General features: G+C 43.5%; 1 protein-coding gene across 1 annotated transcript in view; it reads right to left on the bottom strand.

The window, feature by feature from the left end:
• Positions 1-270: 270 nt before the first annotated feature.
• Positions 271-19036, bottom strand: part of LOC144783048 (distal membrane-arm assembly complex protein 2-like) — a 104246-nt gene continuing 85480 nt past the window's right edge. Inside the window, exons 5-6 of the mRNA XM_078662223.1 lie at positions 13610-13772; positions 271-1287 (exon numbers count right to left, since the gene is read on the bottom strand). Coding sequence (XP_078518349.1) covers positions 1149-1287; positions 13610-13772 — 302 coding nt within the window. The 3' untranslated portion in view covers positions 271-1148. The remainder of the gene's footprint in view (positions 1288-13609; positions 13773-19036) is intronic.

The following is a 19036-nucleotide window of genomic DNA, read 5'->3' as shown; positions in this document are numbered from 1 at the left end:
GCACTCTTTCTTACACTGCATTTAACAATCAGTTATTCGTTGGACAAATGTAATATGAGTGCACATGTCAAGATGAAAACATTTAATATTAATAAAAAGGGACAGCCACATCATTTGTTGCCTTTCACATATGTTATAGGTCTTCGCACTACCCGCTGCCCTGGTTGGGGAAGAGGGGAAATTGCCTGCTAAAACAACTGTAACACACACCACAATTGTAACTGTAACACACCCCACAGATATGCTTCATTCAAGAAAAAAACTCAAAAATTTGGAAGAAATTACTGTGCTCTTTATTTCTTAGCACCACATTTAATTTGGTAAATAACAACAACTTATCCATTTCAGTTTGATATCCTTGAAAGAAAATGGAATTGTTATCCATGTTGCTAGGTCCGTAAGTAACTTAAATGTTTAATGAAGTTTCCGAAAATTCAGATAGGCTTAAGAAATTGTCCTTCACTGGCCTGACCACATGTTGAGGTCACACTGGCATTTGGAACCACCCCTTTAGTTTTATTTTTCACTTTGTGGATTTAGTAACACTGATGAGGCAGTGGGGCAACATGGGCGGGGCCACAGGGGCGGTTGCCCTTGCGCAAAATTCTTAGGGGCACGGGGCATTCTTAGGGGTCCAAAATGTTAAAAGATACTTCCTTTGCCCAAGGCGCTGGCAACCCACGCTACGCCGCTGAGCACAGGTACTCACTGATCAGGGATGCCAAAAAGCTGACCTCTTTGGTAGCAAGATTTAAGGAATGCCTTACTACATCTTCCAGCAATGAAGGCAGTAAGGAGATCCCACTGGGAAGGGAAAGAGTAATCCTGCAATTCTGTAAAAAGATAAATTAGTTGTTGCATTAGGCCCTTTGCTTCCCAGGAGGCAAACATGCAAAACCTTTCTTCAACGGCTTCATCCCAGATTCAATTCCAGAAAAATAACGTGCAGCGACTAGTTGAAGAATGAAGGATATTAAAAATTATCAGCTGAAAGAGAAAAGCTGCATATTGCATAATGGTCTGTCCACAGGATCCTCATGACATGATGCTGAGGTACAGTGATGTACTCCACGCTCACAATTCATGGCCCGGCGGTCATTTTGTTCTCTGTCCCTCTACCGCTACCATTTTGGGCACTATCTTTATACTCAAGAGTCCAGTTTCAGGGGGATCTTGAAACTCATCCCCTCAATCTGGCACCTTGGGAGGATTTCTTCCAACAGAATTGCGATCAAGGGTTGGTTTGAAACAGATGGCAGGCGAGACACATCCAGGTACTTCAGATTTCTGTAGGGTGAAAAGAATAGAAACAAATGGCTAAAAAAAATTGTCTTTGCAAGGCCACTGTACACACAATTCATTCTACCACGACCAATACAGATTAATCTTGGTATGTACACGGTCAGAAAATATAGTGACGATAACTACACAACAAACGATCATGTGGTCATCCTGGCATGGATAATACAGCATCTTTAACGATACAGAGGCACTTGACGATGGATTAGGCATACATTTTTGACCAAGTGCAATCTGGGGTCTGACTTCCTAAGACTTTCCCACATTCAGACATTCCTGCCGGTAACAATTTAAACCATGCTAAACTCAAAAATAAGGAACTAAAAAGATCATGTTGCGATTCAGATGAATCCCTACAACAGGCAGATTAAAAACATGCCCTTATGATCAAAACACTTTTTTTGCAAGATGCAGGTCATTAGAAAACAAAGACATTTCTACATTTGCTGTTGCCATCTGAATAATTTTGCCACTTTAAAAACTCAGTCATTTACTTTTACACGTGGAAAGGCACGGGCAAGTTTCTTCCATATCTATTGACAAAATGTAACCCAAATGCAATGCACTGAAGTGAATAAAATGGGTCCTAAAATTGAAGCTTTTACAAGACAAAGCAGACCACGAGTTCATTCTCCTCATTCCCAGCCACAGGCTCCTAATAGTGAATCAAGCACAGACCCCTTAGTCATTTTTAACGAGACAGAGGGAAGCTGTACCACTCCTATCCAGGAAACTTTTATCCGCTTTATTACATTTAATAGTTTGTGATAAACCCTGAGCTCTAATGATAACGTTTCAATCCTTCTTTTGTGGACTTCTGCAGGTCCAATTTCTTTCATTGTTTCGGAGGTCATGGTTGTGTGCAATGGAGTTGTAAAATATTACTCTATATTTACGTATATTTATATATGCTACTCTAAATACTTTTGCAATTTACCGGACAGTGATTGAGCAGGAAACTAGATATCACAATTTGCAGAATTTGGCGAACCAAGCCCAGAAGCAAACACCCTAGTTTACAAAAGAAAAATGCACTTGACTTGAATAGCTGCAGAGTAAAGAAAACGTTACTTATCTGCAATCAGGACTACTGAATCTATGCCTCAGGGGAGGATCACATTTTGCAGCTCGGCCGACTAAATTATGCGACACGGGAAGGCAATTATCTGGCACAATGTTGCACATTTTGTGATAGCTTTAATTCATTATTCCATCATTTTTACACATAGTAACACTGTCAGGGGACATATTTCACCTCGTTAGAAGCAGTTTAACCCCCAGATAAAGCAATAAGCAAATGAATGATGAAACGTCAACCATGGGCCTTCCACTGCATAAAAGCATGTCACCACGTCTATATTAACTTTTGATCTGGTTACGCAAAAAAATGTTTTTTGTTAAAATCAGGAGAAAGTGCAGCATAAGAATCGCTTGATTCCAGTGACCCTGCCAGTAATGCTCAGATGCAGCTTGTAATTCTGTATATCATATCCTGGTACTCTCCTGACATCTAGTGTTGGGTTGAGACTATGACAAGTTTTTTCTATGACAGCTTGCGGTTTAGCGTGCTCTAAGTGACTTGATAGACCTCATAACGCAAAATGCACTGGGACCCAGATTACCATAGATTAGTTTACATTCATTGCACCCCCATCTGAAATTAGTTATGTACAACTGCCTGGAAATTATAATGTAATAATGAATAAACTCAAAAAATAAGAAACAGTGCCTTTTGTCAGACTTCCCTGTTTTCGAGGCCTGAGGGCGCATGTACATGGACAGCACTAAAAGCTTCAAACCAAATGTTACAAATCGGTAACGTTTTCCGTTTGCAGCCTCAGTTGCTATAGATCACGTACTGTACACAGATTGTGAAGCAGTGTCACCGCCCTTCAAAGAAAGTGGTCTACAAGGAGTTTAAGAGGAAAATAGTGAACTTATCAAACCCACGATTAGACATTATATGATAATAAGCCCTGGTATTTTAGATCAACCCTTTTGGGTTTTTATTAATAATTTGTATCATCGCTTTCTTTTAATCCGATTTAGATTTAATTGTATTCATTGGTGTCTCTCGGTTCCCAAGGTTTCTCCAAGTTATGGGCCCTAAAGCCTTGTTCTTGTGATGATTTTTCGCACCAAGATTTGCTGCACTTTATGTTCTTCTGCGGTTTTTATAGTGATTTACGGTCTAAATATATGTTAACTCTTTGAAAAAATTGCTATTTTGCACAAGTAAGACCTGCCCTGATATATCTGCAAATGCTGTCATCACCCCTGATATGTTATGGGGTTGCAAGTTTTTTTAGCAGGGGCTGTACGCAGAAGAAAAACCTTTGATTAGCCATAGAAATGGGTTGGATTTTGCAGTCCTGAAGGAAGAAAGGCTTTTAAACTTGTATGATGATCTATTATAACTTAGTATTGATTGGGTATAATATTCATTTTTATCAAGGTATTTGCTGATATTTATAAGTTTTATCAAGGCACACTAAATACATATAAGGGCTAAGTAACGGTTTCAAAATAACTGTACATGTAAAGTAGCTCTGCTCTTTTTATCATTTTGTATTTGTACTGTATTTCTGGGTTACTCTTTGTGCAAATGTACTTTTATGGCCATAATGTGGCCGAATAAAGTGTTATTGATGATGAGTTTAACAGTCAGCTTTGGAAAGAGTGTAAAGGACTGTTTGTCCAACCTAAGATTCTTTTTTTAGCATGAATCTCTACACAAAACTGTTTTTTATCACCACATAGTTTCTCAGCAGATGTCAGCAAATGCAGGTTTGTCCCATAAAAATAATGGTTGCACTTTTCTTACACGAGTTGAGCAGGACTATCAAGTGTACATTAGAATATAACCGTGTTGGACGTAGCAACAAATCCGTCTGGCTATTTCTGCATAGAAATTGGATTATCCAAAATATGATTGTGTGAATGCAATAGAAAGTTAATCAGCCTTTCTAAAACATTGTGCACTTTTTACACAGTACATAAGATAAGAGCACTTCTAGTGTATAAGGAGTAGAGGGCTGTGAAGAAAGAGGGCAGCTCCATGGATTAGTTTACATGAAAAGGCGTTAACAGTTTTGCCAAAAAGTTTGCATGCACCCTTAAAAAAAATCTGCCCTTATATACTTAGAAGGAAAGTTCCTGGGCTGATACACTTACAGTTCACTAATGCGTCTTAAAGTGATTGCCAATAAGAATTCCACCTTCAACTAAAGAAACGTGAATGTGTGCACCACATTTAAGTCCTCATTTTTTCCCAGAACTGTTCTAGGGGGAATTATTTATTTTAGGTTCTCCGTGGATGCTTTAACGATTGGGGTATTTAAAGCGGACTAGAGTTGTCCATTTTGCAAGTAGTTGCTATTGCAGCTAGATGGGCTTGCATGGAAGCATAGGCAGGACCTGGTTTTAGAAAATGCAAGAGGTACTGGACAACCGTTTGAGATGTCTGCAGAGGATCTGCTTGTGCCTTAGCAGAGTACAGCACAAAAATGTTACATTTAGCTATGTAGCGGACTCTTGTTTATAGTCCTCTAGCCTCCTTAAGCACTGTTATAGATTATTCTTAAAGATGGAAGTGCCCCAACTCGAACACCTAGGGAGGCAAATAGCCAAACTGAGTAATGGTGGGTAAGGATGCAAGTTCAGAACCTTTCTTTACTGATAGGCGGTGATGTGGTTGACATCTCCTGTAGAGATAAATACCACAGCAGTATTGCCCAGGTGGGAGCAATGAGGATTACTTCCTTGGGTGCCTACCTCACTTTGAGTACATCATAAGGAACTCTCGACGTGGGGGGACAAATTATGCAAAATTCCATAACCAATCTATTCACAGCACATTCCCTGGAAAGTGGGCTCTGTAAACCTGGAGATTTATATTTGAAATGTTTGAATACTGTCCCTTATTTATGGAAGTACAGACTTTCTACCGCGTTATTGTTTTCGCACTCGTGGGCCTCCTCAAGGTTCCTACTGAGGTGGTCTATAAAGGCGCTCTTTTGTCTGAGTCGCTAGCAGGGGGATTGTATGACTATTGGCCTAACCCCAAATGCTTTGTCCAATATGAGAGAGCTGTATGGCGAGTGTTCCTCCGAGTTCCCTATGTACAACATTGCGGTCACGCTCTCTGTGTAAATGATCATGGCCTTGTTGTACAATACCACTGGAAGACTGGTAACATCACCTGTTTTGCTTTCAATTTTAACACATATTGTGTTCCTCCCTGTCCTGCAGGTTCCATTATACTTTTGATGATCAGGTGTGCTATGTGTGCCCCCACTATGTGAACCAGGCATCAGTGTTGACTGTTGCCTGTAATAGGTGTGCTGGACAAGTCCATGGTAGTTTGCCCTAAACATTTGCCCCTATCAACACTAGCTTCTCCAAATATCCAAGTATATTTTGCCCATATTGTTGTGCTAGACACTAATGCAAAGCGCACATGTGCAAAAGTGCATTTGGAAATGCAATTTTATTACATTCCTCACAGTCAGAGGATGCAACATTTGGTAAAGCGGACGGAAACAGCTGTTGAAATGCAGATACTCAAGTCATATATATTTTTGCTACCGCAGAATTGAGTGGGTCTCCATAAAGTTCTGGGTTCGAGTTGAAGTGCGAATTTTTCACATTTATTGTGAACCCCTGTCTGAGGAGCATGTGAATTACCCGTCGGGTATAGTCAAGACATCTGCTGTTTGCTCCCCTTGATTAGCTCGTCACTCAGGTAAGTACACACAAGTATCATTTGGCGTCATATGTGCTACCACCACTGCAGACATATAGTGAACACTCTCAGTGCGGACAGCACTCCAGATGGAATAACCCTGAATTGATTTTTTCCACTTATCGAAAACCTTAGATATTCTCGATAAGCCAGAAGCATGAGGGTGTGAAAATAGGCGTCCTTCAGGTCCAACGTGCACATGACGTTTCCCTACTGGAGGAGAAGGATGACATCTTACAATGTGGTCATTTTGAAGGTAATAGTGTTTTACATAGTGGTTCAAATGTCAGAAATCTAGTATTTGTCCGAGTGTACCATTCTGTTTGGGGACTAGGAGGTACATTGACTACACTCAATGTCCCCTTTCTTCCATCGATACTTCTTCTGTCTCTACCAGAAGAAGAAGGACTTCAGATTTAGTCCAAGGCATGGCAGATGGTGTGGATAGGTTATGTAATGCATTACAAGAGTGAAGTCACTATTAGTTTGCGAATATATCATTACAAGAATGCGAAGTTTGGGGGGAATGAAGCAAAATTCTCAGTTTACCAGACATATTTGAAGAAACGGTGAGAGATTACTGATAATAAGAAATGGCTAAATATTTTAGCAGAGAGAAGAGTGCTTTATACATGTTTTTTTATATCATGCCTTAGTATTTGATATGGTTAATTTTAGACCGCTTTGGGGGAATTGTACTTTCCAGATGCAAACTTTTAAGGTCTAACCAACACCTTCACCAGAAAAAATGGGAACATGTGAAAGTAGGAAATTGCACCCGTGTGACCAGAAGAACCGCTACTAACTGTGGATTGAAATAGGGTTGCAGGGTGGTCCTGCCGTGGTTTATTTTATACATACACCGCTGACATGGAGGGTTCAAACAGGCAATAAAACACACTGACAAAATTGGGAGGCGAGCATGTTTCAGTGCTTCTTAGTGCTGTCAATACGGTCATCTTGGTTGCAGCCCAGTTTGGTCTGCAAAGGGCCTTGTGATACTCTGAACAACTGTAATAAAGGGATTATGGGGGTATGGAAGGATAGAAGGGAGGGTCCTGAAATCCACATGAATGCATTGAAATTAATATCCTCTCTATTACAGCATTCTTTGAGAAGGCTCTGCCTGAACTTGTCCAGCCCCTTTGCGTTCCCCATCGTAACCACTCTTTTTTTTTTTTTTTTTTTTTTTAAATTTTTTAGTCCTCATTACGCAACATTTAAAAGTCAGGAGTTTTCAGGGATCCTTCTCGATATTCGTGACACCCTTGAGAAAGGAAGCCCCTTACGTCCACAAACTTATAGGGAGGAGGCATAGTTGGTCATAGTGGGTTGAGCTAGCCATTATTGCTACTCTTATAAGCCTTTCTCATCATTGTTGCGATAGCGTAATCATTGGACCGTAAACAGAGGAGGTGATTTGGAGAGCCAGGAGTAATGCCTTCAGGTTTCAAATAGACAATTTATTAACACACCCTTTAGTTCAATACTTATGGTATTCTTCCCACAGGTCCCAGAATCTGTATTTTTTTGAGGTATACCTCTTATTTTTGTCTAAATTAAACACTCTCAAAATTGAGGCCAACCATTCATTATGAGTAGGGGCAACCGGAGTAATCCATTTTACACAGATCTCCCTCCTTGCCAAGAGAATCAGGATGAAAAGTAACTTCTCTTGGGCTTTAGTAAGAGGCCTTCCCGCAATTGTTCTGGAGATCCCAAAAATAACTAAGTCCATACTTACAGAGAGTTGTCTTCCAAATACCCCGTCTAAGGTACTACCCACTTCATTCCAAAAGACATCCAGGCTGGGACACCGCCAAAACATATGTAGATCGTCAGCCCTCTGCACACCGCACTTTGGGCAGTTCTTCACTGTGGCCCCGTTAAATTTGGATAATCTTTTTGGGGTCCAGTAGGCTCTGTGTACAGTGAGCAAATGGTTTCTTTTAAGAGCAGCAGATGTTACAATTGACCAGCACATGTTCATAGATACTTGCCATATGTTACTTATATCCAGCGTCGGCAGATCTTTTCCCCAGATGTCTTCTGGGATTCGGAAGTCTTCTTCCCCGGCCGAGATTAAGGCCCAATACCAGTAGGAAGTTTCTTTCAAAAATGATTTAGACGTCCACATCTTCATCTCAAGGGTAGTATTACCTTTTCTAGTTTCTTTGAGAGACTTACTCCAACTCTGTAGTTGGTAGTATTTAAATTTAGAAAGAGTGAAGTTTGTGCTCTGAGATAATATATCCCAGTCAAGCAAGTTATTCTGAAACAGAAGTTGACCCCAATCCTTTATTCCTGCTGATCTTAGCGATGTTGCTAAACTATCCTTGAGGCAATCTGGTGTAGTATGAGAATCCCAGATCGGGGCCTTTTCACTGTAAAAGGGGATATCCAGCGTAGATCTAATACAGTACCATACTCTTGCGGCAGATTTCAGGACCTTTAGTTTAATTTTTTTGAAGAACTTAGGGTGTCCGAATTTGTATAGAAAGTGGCTAGTGTTGTTTGTTAATACACATAAGTATAGTGGGTAGTTTTCATATGGACCCAACAATACCCTACTACTTTTGAATTGGAAGGCTCTGCAATATTCTAGGAGGTCTGGGCTTGCTATTCCTCCTTGCTCTTTTGATCTTCTTAATTTACGCCATGCAATCCTTGGTTTTTTAGATGACCATATGAAGCTGGATAAGTCTCCCTGGATCTTTTTTATCTTATCTCTATTGAACTCAAGCGGGATAGCGTTAAAAATAAAGGTGAATTTTGGGAGAATTGCCATTTTTATGATATTTGATTTCCCCAGGAATGTTAAGGGCAAAGCTCTCCAGACATTTAGTAATTTTTTAACTTCAACCTCTACCCTATGTAGATTTATTTGTGTAATTTTATCAATCTCCTTTACCAGTTCAATACCCAGGTATCTTATTTTGTCTTTACTAAAGGGGGATACAAAGTTTTCATTCCAGCTTATGGTTTCAGTTTTTGTTTGATTTATCTGGTAACCAGATATCCTACCGAAATTCAACAAGGTCTCTTCTGTTGATTTAAGAGCCTCTTTTAAGTCTGCGGTAAAGATCATGAGATCGTCCGCATATAATGCGACTTTCTTGTGCCACCCTTGGTAAGAAAATGGGGAGATTAAAGGGAGGTTCCTAAGGTGTTCTGCAATCGGCTCAATATAAAAGTTAAAAAGTAGAGGGGAGAGTGGGCAGCCCTGGCGTGTACCTCTACCTATCAGGATGTTGTTAGTAAGGTGACCATTAATTAATATTTTAGCTCTGGGTGAATTATAAATATTGGCTACTGCTTTTACGATGTTTTCCCCTAGATTGAATTTCTGTAGTACTTCATTTAGATAGGACCAATTTACTCTATCAAAAGCTTTAGCAGCGTCTATTGTAATTATTGATAGAGGAATCTTTTCTGTTATAGAGATGTCGATTGCTGCGATTAACTCGTGAGTGAGGTCTTGTAAGTGCCTTCCTGCCATAAAGCCTTTCTGGTTAGAATTTATTAAGGTCCCCGCTATTTTCCCTAACCTTTTTGCCAGAATTTGAGTAAAAATCTTGTAATCACAATTCAAGATGGATATTGGGCGGTAAGATTCGCATTGCTTTGGATTTTTTCCTGGTTTTAATATGATGGAGATGATGGCGTCATTCCATGACTCCGGGATTTTAGCATTATTTATGAAAATTTGGTTGACTAGTGATGTTAGATGGGGGACAAGTGTATCTTTTAACTTTAAATAGAATTCGTTGGGGAGGGCATCAGGCCCTGCTGCTTTTCCTCTCTTTAGCTCTTTAATCGCTTGGGCAACTTCCTCTGATTTTATTTCACCATTTAAAGTTATTTTTTCCTCTGGGGTTAGAACTGGCATATTTTGTGTTTGCAGGAAGTTAGTTATTTCTTCCATTTTTGGGTTGCAGTCCTCGGTGTAGAGTCTAGTAAAGAAAGCCGAGAATTCTTCTTTTATTATTTTCTCTTCAAATCCATTTTGAGAATTGTCTGTTGGGTGGATGTAATTTATTTTATTTCTAACTTGGTCTGATTTGAGTTTCCATGCGAGCATCTTTCCACAACCCTCTCCATACTCGTAGTTGGCAAGTTTACTACATTCCCATCTCTCCCTAATTTTCCCTTCCAATAGTGATAGTAATTTTTCCTTCTGGTTGAGCCTTTCCCTCATTAATTCTTGACATCTCGGTGAGGAAGTATCTAACAAAATCTGTCTATCCAAATTTTTTATGTTTTCTTCCAATTTCTGGATCTCTTTTTTTGCCTCTCTTGATTTATGTGTTGCCAGGCTACAAATCTTACCCCTGATTACAGCCTTATATGCATCCCAGATCATTTGGGGTGAAGCACTCCCTGTATTATCATGAAAATACTGATCTGTCTCTTGTATGAGTAAATCAATTATTGTAATATCCAGGAGGATCGAGCGGTCTAACGTCCATCTTGATATAGATTTAACATCATTTATTTTTAATATCATTTGCACAGCCGAATGGTCTGAGAGATGGGCGGGGAGGCAAGTTAGTTTATAAGTATTTTCTACCAGGCCTTGATCTATTAAGAAGTAGTCAATTCTTGATTGTGTTCTCAGTTTTTTATTATTAAAGGTAAATCTATCCTGTTTAGAGCCCCTTTGGTCCCATACATCAATGAGATTTAACTCTCTTTTGTATATTGTCAGCCATTCTCTCATTTTGGGCAAGGTGTTTTGTTTCCCTTTTGGTATCCGATCTGTGTTTGGATTTAAGATTATATTAAAATCACCTCCTAAGATCACAGGAAAATTTACCGCGATTAAGTGAGAGTATAAAGATTGTAACGGGGTGGGGTCGTCTATGTTAGGGCCGTAATATCCGGCTAAAATAAAGGTATTGTTGAAAAAAGTTATCTTGGCCAAGGCCCATCTCCCCTTAGGGTCTGTCTCGGTGGATAATATTTTAGCTTTCAGGGACTTTTTTATAAGAATAACAACCCCCTTTGAGGCGCATTGTTGATCAGTACAGACGTAATCTTCAACCCAATAAAGAGTTTTAATGATCTCTTCCCATAGTGGTTCAAATGTCAGAAATCTAGTATTTGTCCGAGTGTACCATTCTGTTTGGGGACTAGGAGGTACATTGACTACACTCAATGTCCCCTTTCTTCCATCGATACTTCTTCTGTCTCTACCAGAAGAAGAAGGACTTCAGATTTAGTCCAAGGCATGGCAGATGGTGTGGATAGGTTATGTAATGCATTACAAGAGTGAAGTCACTATTAGTTTGCGAATATATCATTACAAGAATGCGAAGTTTGGGGGGAATGAAGCAAAATTCTCAGTTTACCAGACATATTTGAAGAAACGGTGAGAGATTACTGATAATAAGAAATGGCTAAATATTTTAGCAGAGAGAAGAGTGCTTTATACATGTTTTTTTATATATCGCCTTAGTATTTGATATGGTTAATTTTAGACCGCTTTGGGGGAATTGTACTTTCCAGATGCAAACTTTTAAGGTCTAACCAACACCTTCACCAGAAAAAATGGGAACATGTGAAAGTAGGAAATTGCACCCGTGTGACCAGAAGAACCGCTACTAACTGTGGATTGAAATAGGGTTGCAGGGTGGTCCTGCCGTGGTTTATTTTATACATACACCGCTGACATGGAGGGTTCAAACAGGCAATAAAACACACTGACAAAATTGGGAGGCGAGCATGTTTCAGTGCTTCTTAGTGCTGTCAATACGGTCATCTTGGTTGCAGCCCAGTTTGGTCTGCAAAGGGCCTTGTGATACTCTGAACAACTGTAATAAAGGGATTATGGGGGTATGGAAGGATAGAAGGGAGGGTCCTGAAATCCACATGAATGCATTGAAATTAATATCCTCTCTATTACAGCATTCTTTGAGAAGGCTCTGCCTGAACTTGTCCAGCCCCTTTGCGTTCCCCATCGTAACCACTCTTTACACCAAGTCCATTCACACAGTTACATATGGAGATAATGCTTTTAGAAACACACTGAACCAGGAGCTAGAAAAGGGTGTGAGTAAATGTCTTAGGCAGAACCTTTTTTTACTGAGCTCTACTCCTCCCTTACAAAACAAGATTAGAGTTCAGCTCAGTCAATATGTTATATTTCAGATGTGCAAGTCATTAACTATTGCGGTTGACTAAGAGGAGCTACAGTGGATATGCTAAAGACTCTACTATGAGAAGAATTAACTCCAAAATTACTGGGCCAAACCTTTCCTGGGTAAATAATTTAAACCTAATGTTAAGCCGCATTGAGAAAACAGAACTATGAAAACAACAGGCAGCATATACATTTTCCTTTTAAGGAAAACAAGAAAATGTAGCAAATGTAAATGGGCCTAATTTACAGGAGACACACACATGGCTTTAAAGCCGAAGACACACTTGGTAGATCATGTAAAACAAAACTTAGAACAAAAGGTATGCAATTTAAATTGCTGTTCGTTCTGATAACTGACGTAAGAGCGAGGTGGCAGAAGTAAGCGAGATTCGCCTGTAGGTGTTGCAAACTTTGTGGACACAAACATTTTAGCAGAGGACAAATTAACAGCCATTCTTCAAAGGCACCTACTCAAAATAATATGCAGAAATCAGCCACAGTTTCTAATAAAAAAAACTAGAAGGCTTATTGCTCGTCTGGGAAATAGGTGTTTTTCAGAACTTGTCAAACTTAAGATGTCGAAGACAAAGTTGAGTTTGTGTGTACAGCGTGGGGGGTGGGGGACATCTATGCCTCATCTGCCTTCGAATTTGAAAACTAAGCACCTGCTATGAAGGTATGCACTGAGATGGTGTGAAGCACAAAGCCTTCATTCAGCATGTTTGATATGTGAATGTTTCAATTCTTACTGCATGCCCTCAACCCTTATAATTTTCTTTCTGCAACTTATGAAGACTCCGCGAACAGATAGAGGTCTATAAGGCCTGTGCTTTTTTACAAGCAAGTCTACTCAACACTGCATTTGGAGAGTAGGCGTTGGCTCATATGGAAGATAAAAACAACAGTTGATGGACATAATGCAGAATACTGTCATACATTCACCCCAGTACAGAGATCTGGGCCTAAATCCATCGTTTTTTTGCACTCCACACCACCCCAAGTCAGACATGGCCATATGCAAATCAGCCTTGACCCTGTGCCTCATGGGAACAGTCCAGCCCGAACTGCCAAGCCATGTCTTTCCTGGACCGGAATCAAGCATCCAAAGACCGGTTTCTGGCCATGTCTGAACTGGGGTGGCGGAGTGAGCTAAAGAACGGTGATGGATTAAACCCAGATCAGTTGACTGGGGGTGAGTGTTTGTATTGTCAACGCTCCGTCCATCACCACCTTTGGTTTTTCATATGGAAGATAATCTGCATCAATCCTAGGGAGCAAGCACATGCCAATTTACCACGAAGACTAAGAAATAAGACACCAGACCATAAGTTATGTCCACCGCACTACAAACCGATGATGTACCACCAACGACTCCCCGCTCCCACCTAAATGATCAAAGGTAAACATACTAAAGATATACTTACTCTAAATGGTGTAGGGTGGCAAGGCCTCTCTCTGTCACTTGTGGGCAGCCGGACAGGTGCAGCTCCTCCAGTGTATCTTTGAACACATGCAGCCGGCTCAGACAAAAGTCGTCCACGTTGGGACAGTTACTCAGGTTCAGATATTTCAGCTCTCCCAGGGGCACTAGAGAAAGGAGAGAGAAACAGGAAGTTGGTGCAAAAGACTTATCGCGGCTACTCTTCAATCCATTCAAATCATGGCCATGACAAATAGAATACTTGATGGTCAGAAAATATGTGTTTTGTTTTATAGGAAAAAAAAGGCACAGAGCAATTTAAACGCCAACCATTGTATTGGGGGACTTGTGCATGCAGGGGCTTTTGGGGGTTTTAAAAGAACATTTTCAAGAGGATGATAATGATGTGCTTTGTAATAATGTGTCATACTGTACATAAGCAGACTACTAGTTTGAGACATACTATGTAGCATGCACTTCATCTTTAGGAATCATTTGGTGTTCGATAACTAAGGTATTGCTTTACTGCTGTCTATCAGTTCTTATAAGCATGGATTAACATTCAAACTACTTCGCTTTTCTTTCACAGAGCAATATTTAAAAGAAAACATTATCTAGACACACTGTGGTTCTTATGACTGACTCGTAAATTATGACATAAAATGCATCTGCAGCTTATACTTCGAATCTGTGATGTAACCCCTCTGTCACTCATTTTTAGGTCAAGCCTGGGCAGCGTATGCGCTGCTCTGCAATGCATGCTGTATTCAGGTATGGACTTGAAGCTGTGCCCACTCTCTGATCATATTTTTCATTGCCCTCTGATCATATTTTTCATTGGCTTGTGTCATTGTCCTTTGCAAATTCTGGCTCTTCATAGGTCAATAGGCTTAGTAGTCCCTCCTTAGTACCGCCTTGTTTCATCTTGTAACCTCCCACAAGGACTGGCCGTCTTACATGTGTTGTTACTCAGTAGGCTTTAATTTTAGCCTCTGAGCACTACTTTGTCAAATTGTTTTTACCTTTCTCCTAACGTTTTTTTTTAATGACTCAGCATGGCACGGATGCCACAGGGCAGCCATGCCTTTGGTTTATTTGGGGCGCCGAACACAGCCGCATTTTTTTTTTTACTCTTTATTTACTTTTTTGTTGATATCAAGTCCCCCATGCTGTGCTTGCACGCTAATAGAGGCTGCTCCCCTTTCTTTAGACGAGCTACGTCTAAAGAAAGAGCCATGGCCACCATTAATGTGAAAGCGCTGCTTTAGGATGCTTTTTTGGTAAAAGCGTCCCATACCATGCTTTCACTTTAATGGCAGCCGCGCCCCTTTCTTTAGACGCAGCTCGTCTGAAGAAAGTGTTGTGGCGTCTATTAACGTGCAAGCGAGGCATGGGGTGCTTGGAAACAAAAAATATTTGCAATGCAATAGGTCTTGCATTCGCGAGAATTTAAACTACTGGCATTTACAATGCCAATAGCGCAAACTTTTGCAAATGCAAAATCTATTGAATTGCACATGCTTGTTTTCTGCATCGATATGTTAAAATAGGGTACTTGATAGGGGTGTGGCCTTGGCTAACATGGTGCCGAACGCTAGATAGATAGCTTTGACTTGAGCACCACCTTTCAGGCCCTAATCCCGTGCCATTGTGCCTCCAAAGCAGCTAGAAGTGTCGGGGAAGAGGTGCATAGCGCATGGATGGTCTCGACATGAATGGCGGCAAAGAATGGAATAAATATAGCTAAGATCGCCAGAACCACACATCCCAAGATAGCAGCCTCTCTCTGAACAGTAAGAGGTGGTGGCGGAGTTGAGCCGACCATGAGACTGAATGAACAAAGTATCATTTATACAGCAGTACTGGATCCCCAGAATACACCAGGCTCCAGAAGTCTTTTTCACACACCGAGGGACTACACAAAAAGCAAAAACAACAGAACAATAAATGTTTCTAGTTTCTAATTGATGGCCAAATGATTAGAAATGTCTCTCGGGGGCGTAGCTTGCAGCCGTGAGGAATGGCCGCGTTTTAGACCGGCTCCTCGGCCCTCGCCATTAAATCCGCCCCAAACTACTCCGATTGCTGTGTTCCTGACCCCTGAAACCACCTACGGGGTCGAAACTAGAACCGACCGGGTGATGAGCACAATTCCCGGCTGCCGGGCTGCACTCTGCCGGAGATCGCTCCCGTCTGATGGCCCGCGCCGGCACTCCTGAAAATGGCGGCCCAGCTGGTTGTGCGCCGAGTGACCTAGCCATACCTGCGTTGCTTGGTCCCACGACGTGAACCGCAGGCCCTGTGTGTGGTCGAGGCTTCGGGGAGCTCCCGAGCACCACTAGCGCAGTTTCCGACCACGCTACACCGACCATCGGCGGCCCGGGACGTGAGGATCTGACCTGCCCCTGACGCCGGCCGCAGTGACTACGTGAGTCCCCGGCTTCTGGGCCTACCGCCGGGACTCGCTTCGGGGGCTTCGCTGCGGGCCTCCTCCTCCCTCGCCGTCGGCGGGACACTCCTGACGGGGATCAACTGCTGCCTCCACCTCTGCACCGGGGACCCCCCTCCAGGGCCTCCACTGCTGACGCACCGGCCCTACTGGGACTTCACCCGGGCCCCACCAGTGAACGCAAGCAGGGGCTGCACCGAGATCTGGTGCGCTCCCACGGATAGGCACCATTGGGACGTCACCCGAGCCCTTCTAAGTCCGAATACAGGTACGCGACTGTGTGGCGGACTGCCTGGGTGTCCTCATATTTGGACTCTGGATCTCCATTGAAGCCTGCGGACCCAGCCTTGCCCAGCGGGGAGGGATATGCCAAGACTGTTGCCAGCTGTGGGGCCCTGTGGAACATAGGTGCCGGTGATAGCGACGTTGGCTGTGCCTCCTCCTCTAGAATACGCGCGCCCAGTCGTGGGGGCGACTCCAGTGGTCACAGACACGGTCCACATTGCTCCACGCCACTGAACCCCTGATCGACTTTGACACCGGTCACCCTACAAGACCTAGCCGCGCGGTTGAGGACCGCACCCCCACCCTGATCGACTAATATCGATTGACGGAGGTGGACCGGCGTGATCCCTGCGACGACGTGGACTACCCTGCCGCCCTGACCTTGTGATCTCCTTGCTCCTGCCTGGAACTGGACCCGAGAGACCACTGGCGACGACCTACTGCAGATCCCGGGGGCCGACTCTGCATTCTGGGACCTCATGATGGCAAGTCACAGGAGTAACCGACCTGCCACCCAGAAACAAATTACCAAGTTCACCTGGACGTCCAAGGGGGAAAGCAAAGACCGTCCTCCCGAGGGAGACCAACCAAGTACACCTTCCTCCCCAGCGACGAAATCCCTTACGCTCGAAGACGTGATGGAGGCTATTGCAGGCGTGCGTACCTCCCTGGAAACACGCATAGACTCCGTCAACATTGAGGTCACTCTACTACGTGCAGACCTCCGCAAAATGGACTCTAAGGTCAAAGATGTGGAGGTTAAAACTACCGCCCTTCTTGACGACGTGTCGACTCTTCAACAACAGATGGCCCAGATGCAGAAACAGCAGCTCCTCATGGGGGAACTCCTGGATGACTACGAAGGTAGATCGAGACGCAACAACATTCGCATCCTTGGAGTTCCGGAACGAATGGAGGGCCAGGCGGCGGACCTCTTTGTCGAGGACCTGGTCCAAAAACACCTTAAACCTAAACGTCTCTCCGCTAATTTCTCCATCGAACGGGCCCATCGCGTTCCTGTAGGCCGCCCGAAACAGGGGCTTCCCCCACGCCCCATCATAGCCAGGATCTTCAATTTTCGCGATAGGGACTCTATCCTCCAGACTGCCCGCACGAAGGGGCCTCTACGCCTGGAAGATGCACATATCACGTTCTTCCCAGACTTCACCGTGAAGGTGCAGGCCCGCCGCCGCAGCTTCCTCGAAGTAAAGAAAGCCATGCACGACAAAGACATTAAATACTCTATGCTCTTCCCCGCGAAACTCTGTGTGGAACCGGAAGGCAAGGCTTGGTTCTTCCACTCTCCAGAGACGGCCTGGGAGTGGCTGGAGGGATGGCGCCAAGCTGGGAAAAAGAACAACAACCGCGACACCACCGGAACCAGTGAACGGCGCGACCGCCCTCCGGATCGAGAGAGGGGTTCACCGGAGGAGGGACCAACTGATCAGTGAGATTATCCCCTCGGAAGCTTTGGATGATGACCCCTGCAATGGAAACAGCCTCAGGCTACCCTCGGCCTGACTGGGACGATGACACTGTGGTCAATTGCAATGGGACTCTTGCTTCTCGACTATGAATGGTCCTGTTGTCTCCACGAGACGAGACACTCATCCAAACCGTAAGTTATGTTCTTTTATGCTATACCAATGTATCCAGGTCGGTTTCGAAATGATGTTGGCTATTTGTAATACTATGATGCTACATGGCGAGGACCTTTACGGTTCAACAAGTACCCCTTTCATGTTTGGGAGGGCGACAGGCACTCTGCCTAGTTGGGGAGTGGATAGTTCTAAGTCCGCGTGCAGGGGGGCAGGGTGGGTTGGGGTGGGGTTGGAGGGAGGTAGGGGTTTGTTCTTGTTTTTGCATGTTGCACTTCTTGTTCTTAGCAGTGTCCTTTCGTACAATGGTCCAGGTTCTGTCCCGGGCATGGTGGGGACGCAGCGCGCCTTCTTTCCACAGTGAGGGTCTTCGCGGCCCCTGGGGGTCCGGATGCCCCTTGCTCTCACGTTCACGATTACATGAGACGATACATCCTCGCTTTTCCACCTCACATACACCCACACCATGCCATCTACCACTAACCCACAGTCCCTGTCCAGATCCCTCACCGTCATGTCGTGGAATGTGAATGGGCTGGGACATAAAATAAAACGAGGCCTAGTCCTTCAATACCTACGACGCCACTCTCCTGACATAGTGTTCATACAGGAAACACATCTCGTGGGCAACTCATGCCAGGCACTCCAGAGAGACGGTTATAGATTGCTGATACACGCTGGTTTCTCGTCTGGATCCCGTGGCGTTGGGATCCTGGTTCGAAAAACCCTGGCACTAACAGACATAAAAACGTGGGCTGACCCTCTGGGCCGCTTTGCATCGGTCGAGACCTCTTGGGAGGGACGTCCCCTAAACCTACTATCCGTATACCTCCCGCCGACTCTGGGCCAGGACTCCCTCCGAGAACTAGGGATCCGCTTGGCGACCTTCTCCACGGGCACACTTCTGGTAGGGGGCGACTTCAACATGACGATGGACGATCACCTTGACAGGAAACCCACACGCCGCTCACATAAATCTAGCACCGACCTTTCCGAATTCGCCCTCGCCATGGGTTTAGAAGATATATGGAGATCCCATAATCCCACAATCCCCTACTTCACACACAACTCTAATGCACATAATAGCATGTCCCGCATC

Source organism: Lissotriton helveticus, chromosome 9 (genome assembly GCF_964261635.1).
Source record: "Lissotriton helveticus chromosome 9, aLisHel1.1, whole genome shotgun sequence".
Classification (NCBI taxonomy): Eukaryota; Metazoa; Chordata; class Amphibia; order Caudata; family Salamandridae; genus Lissotriton; species Lissotriton helveticus.
This window is presented reverse-complemented; position numbering and strand designations above follow the sequence as displayed.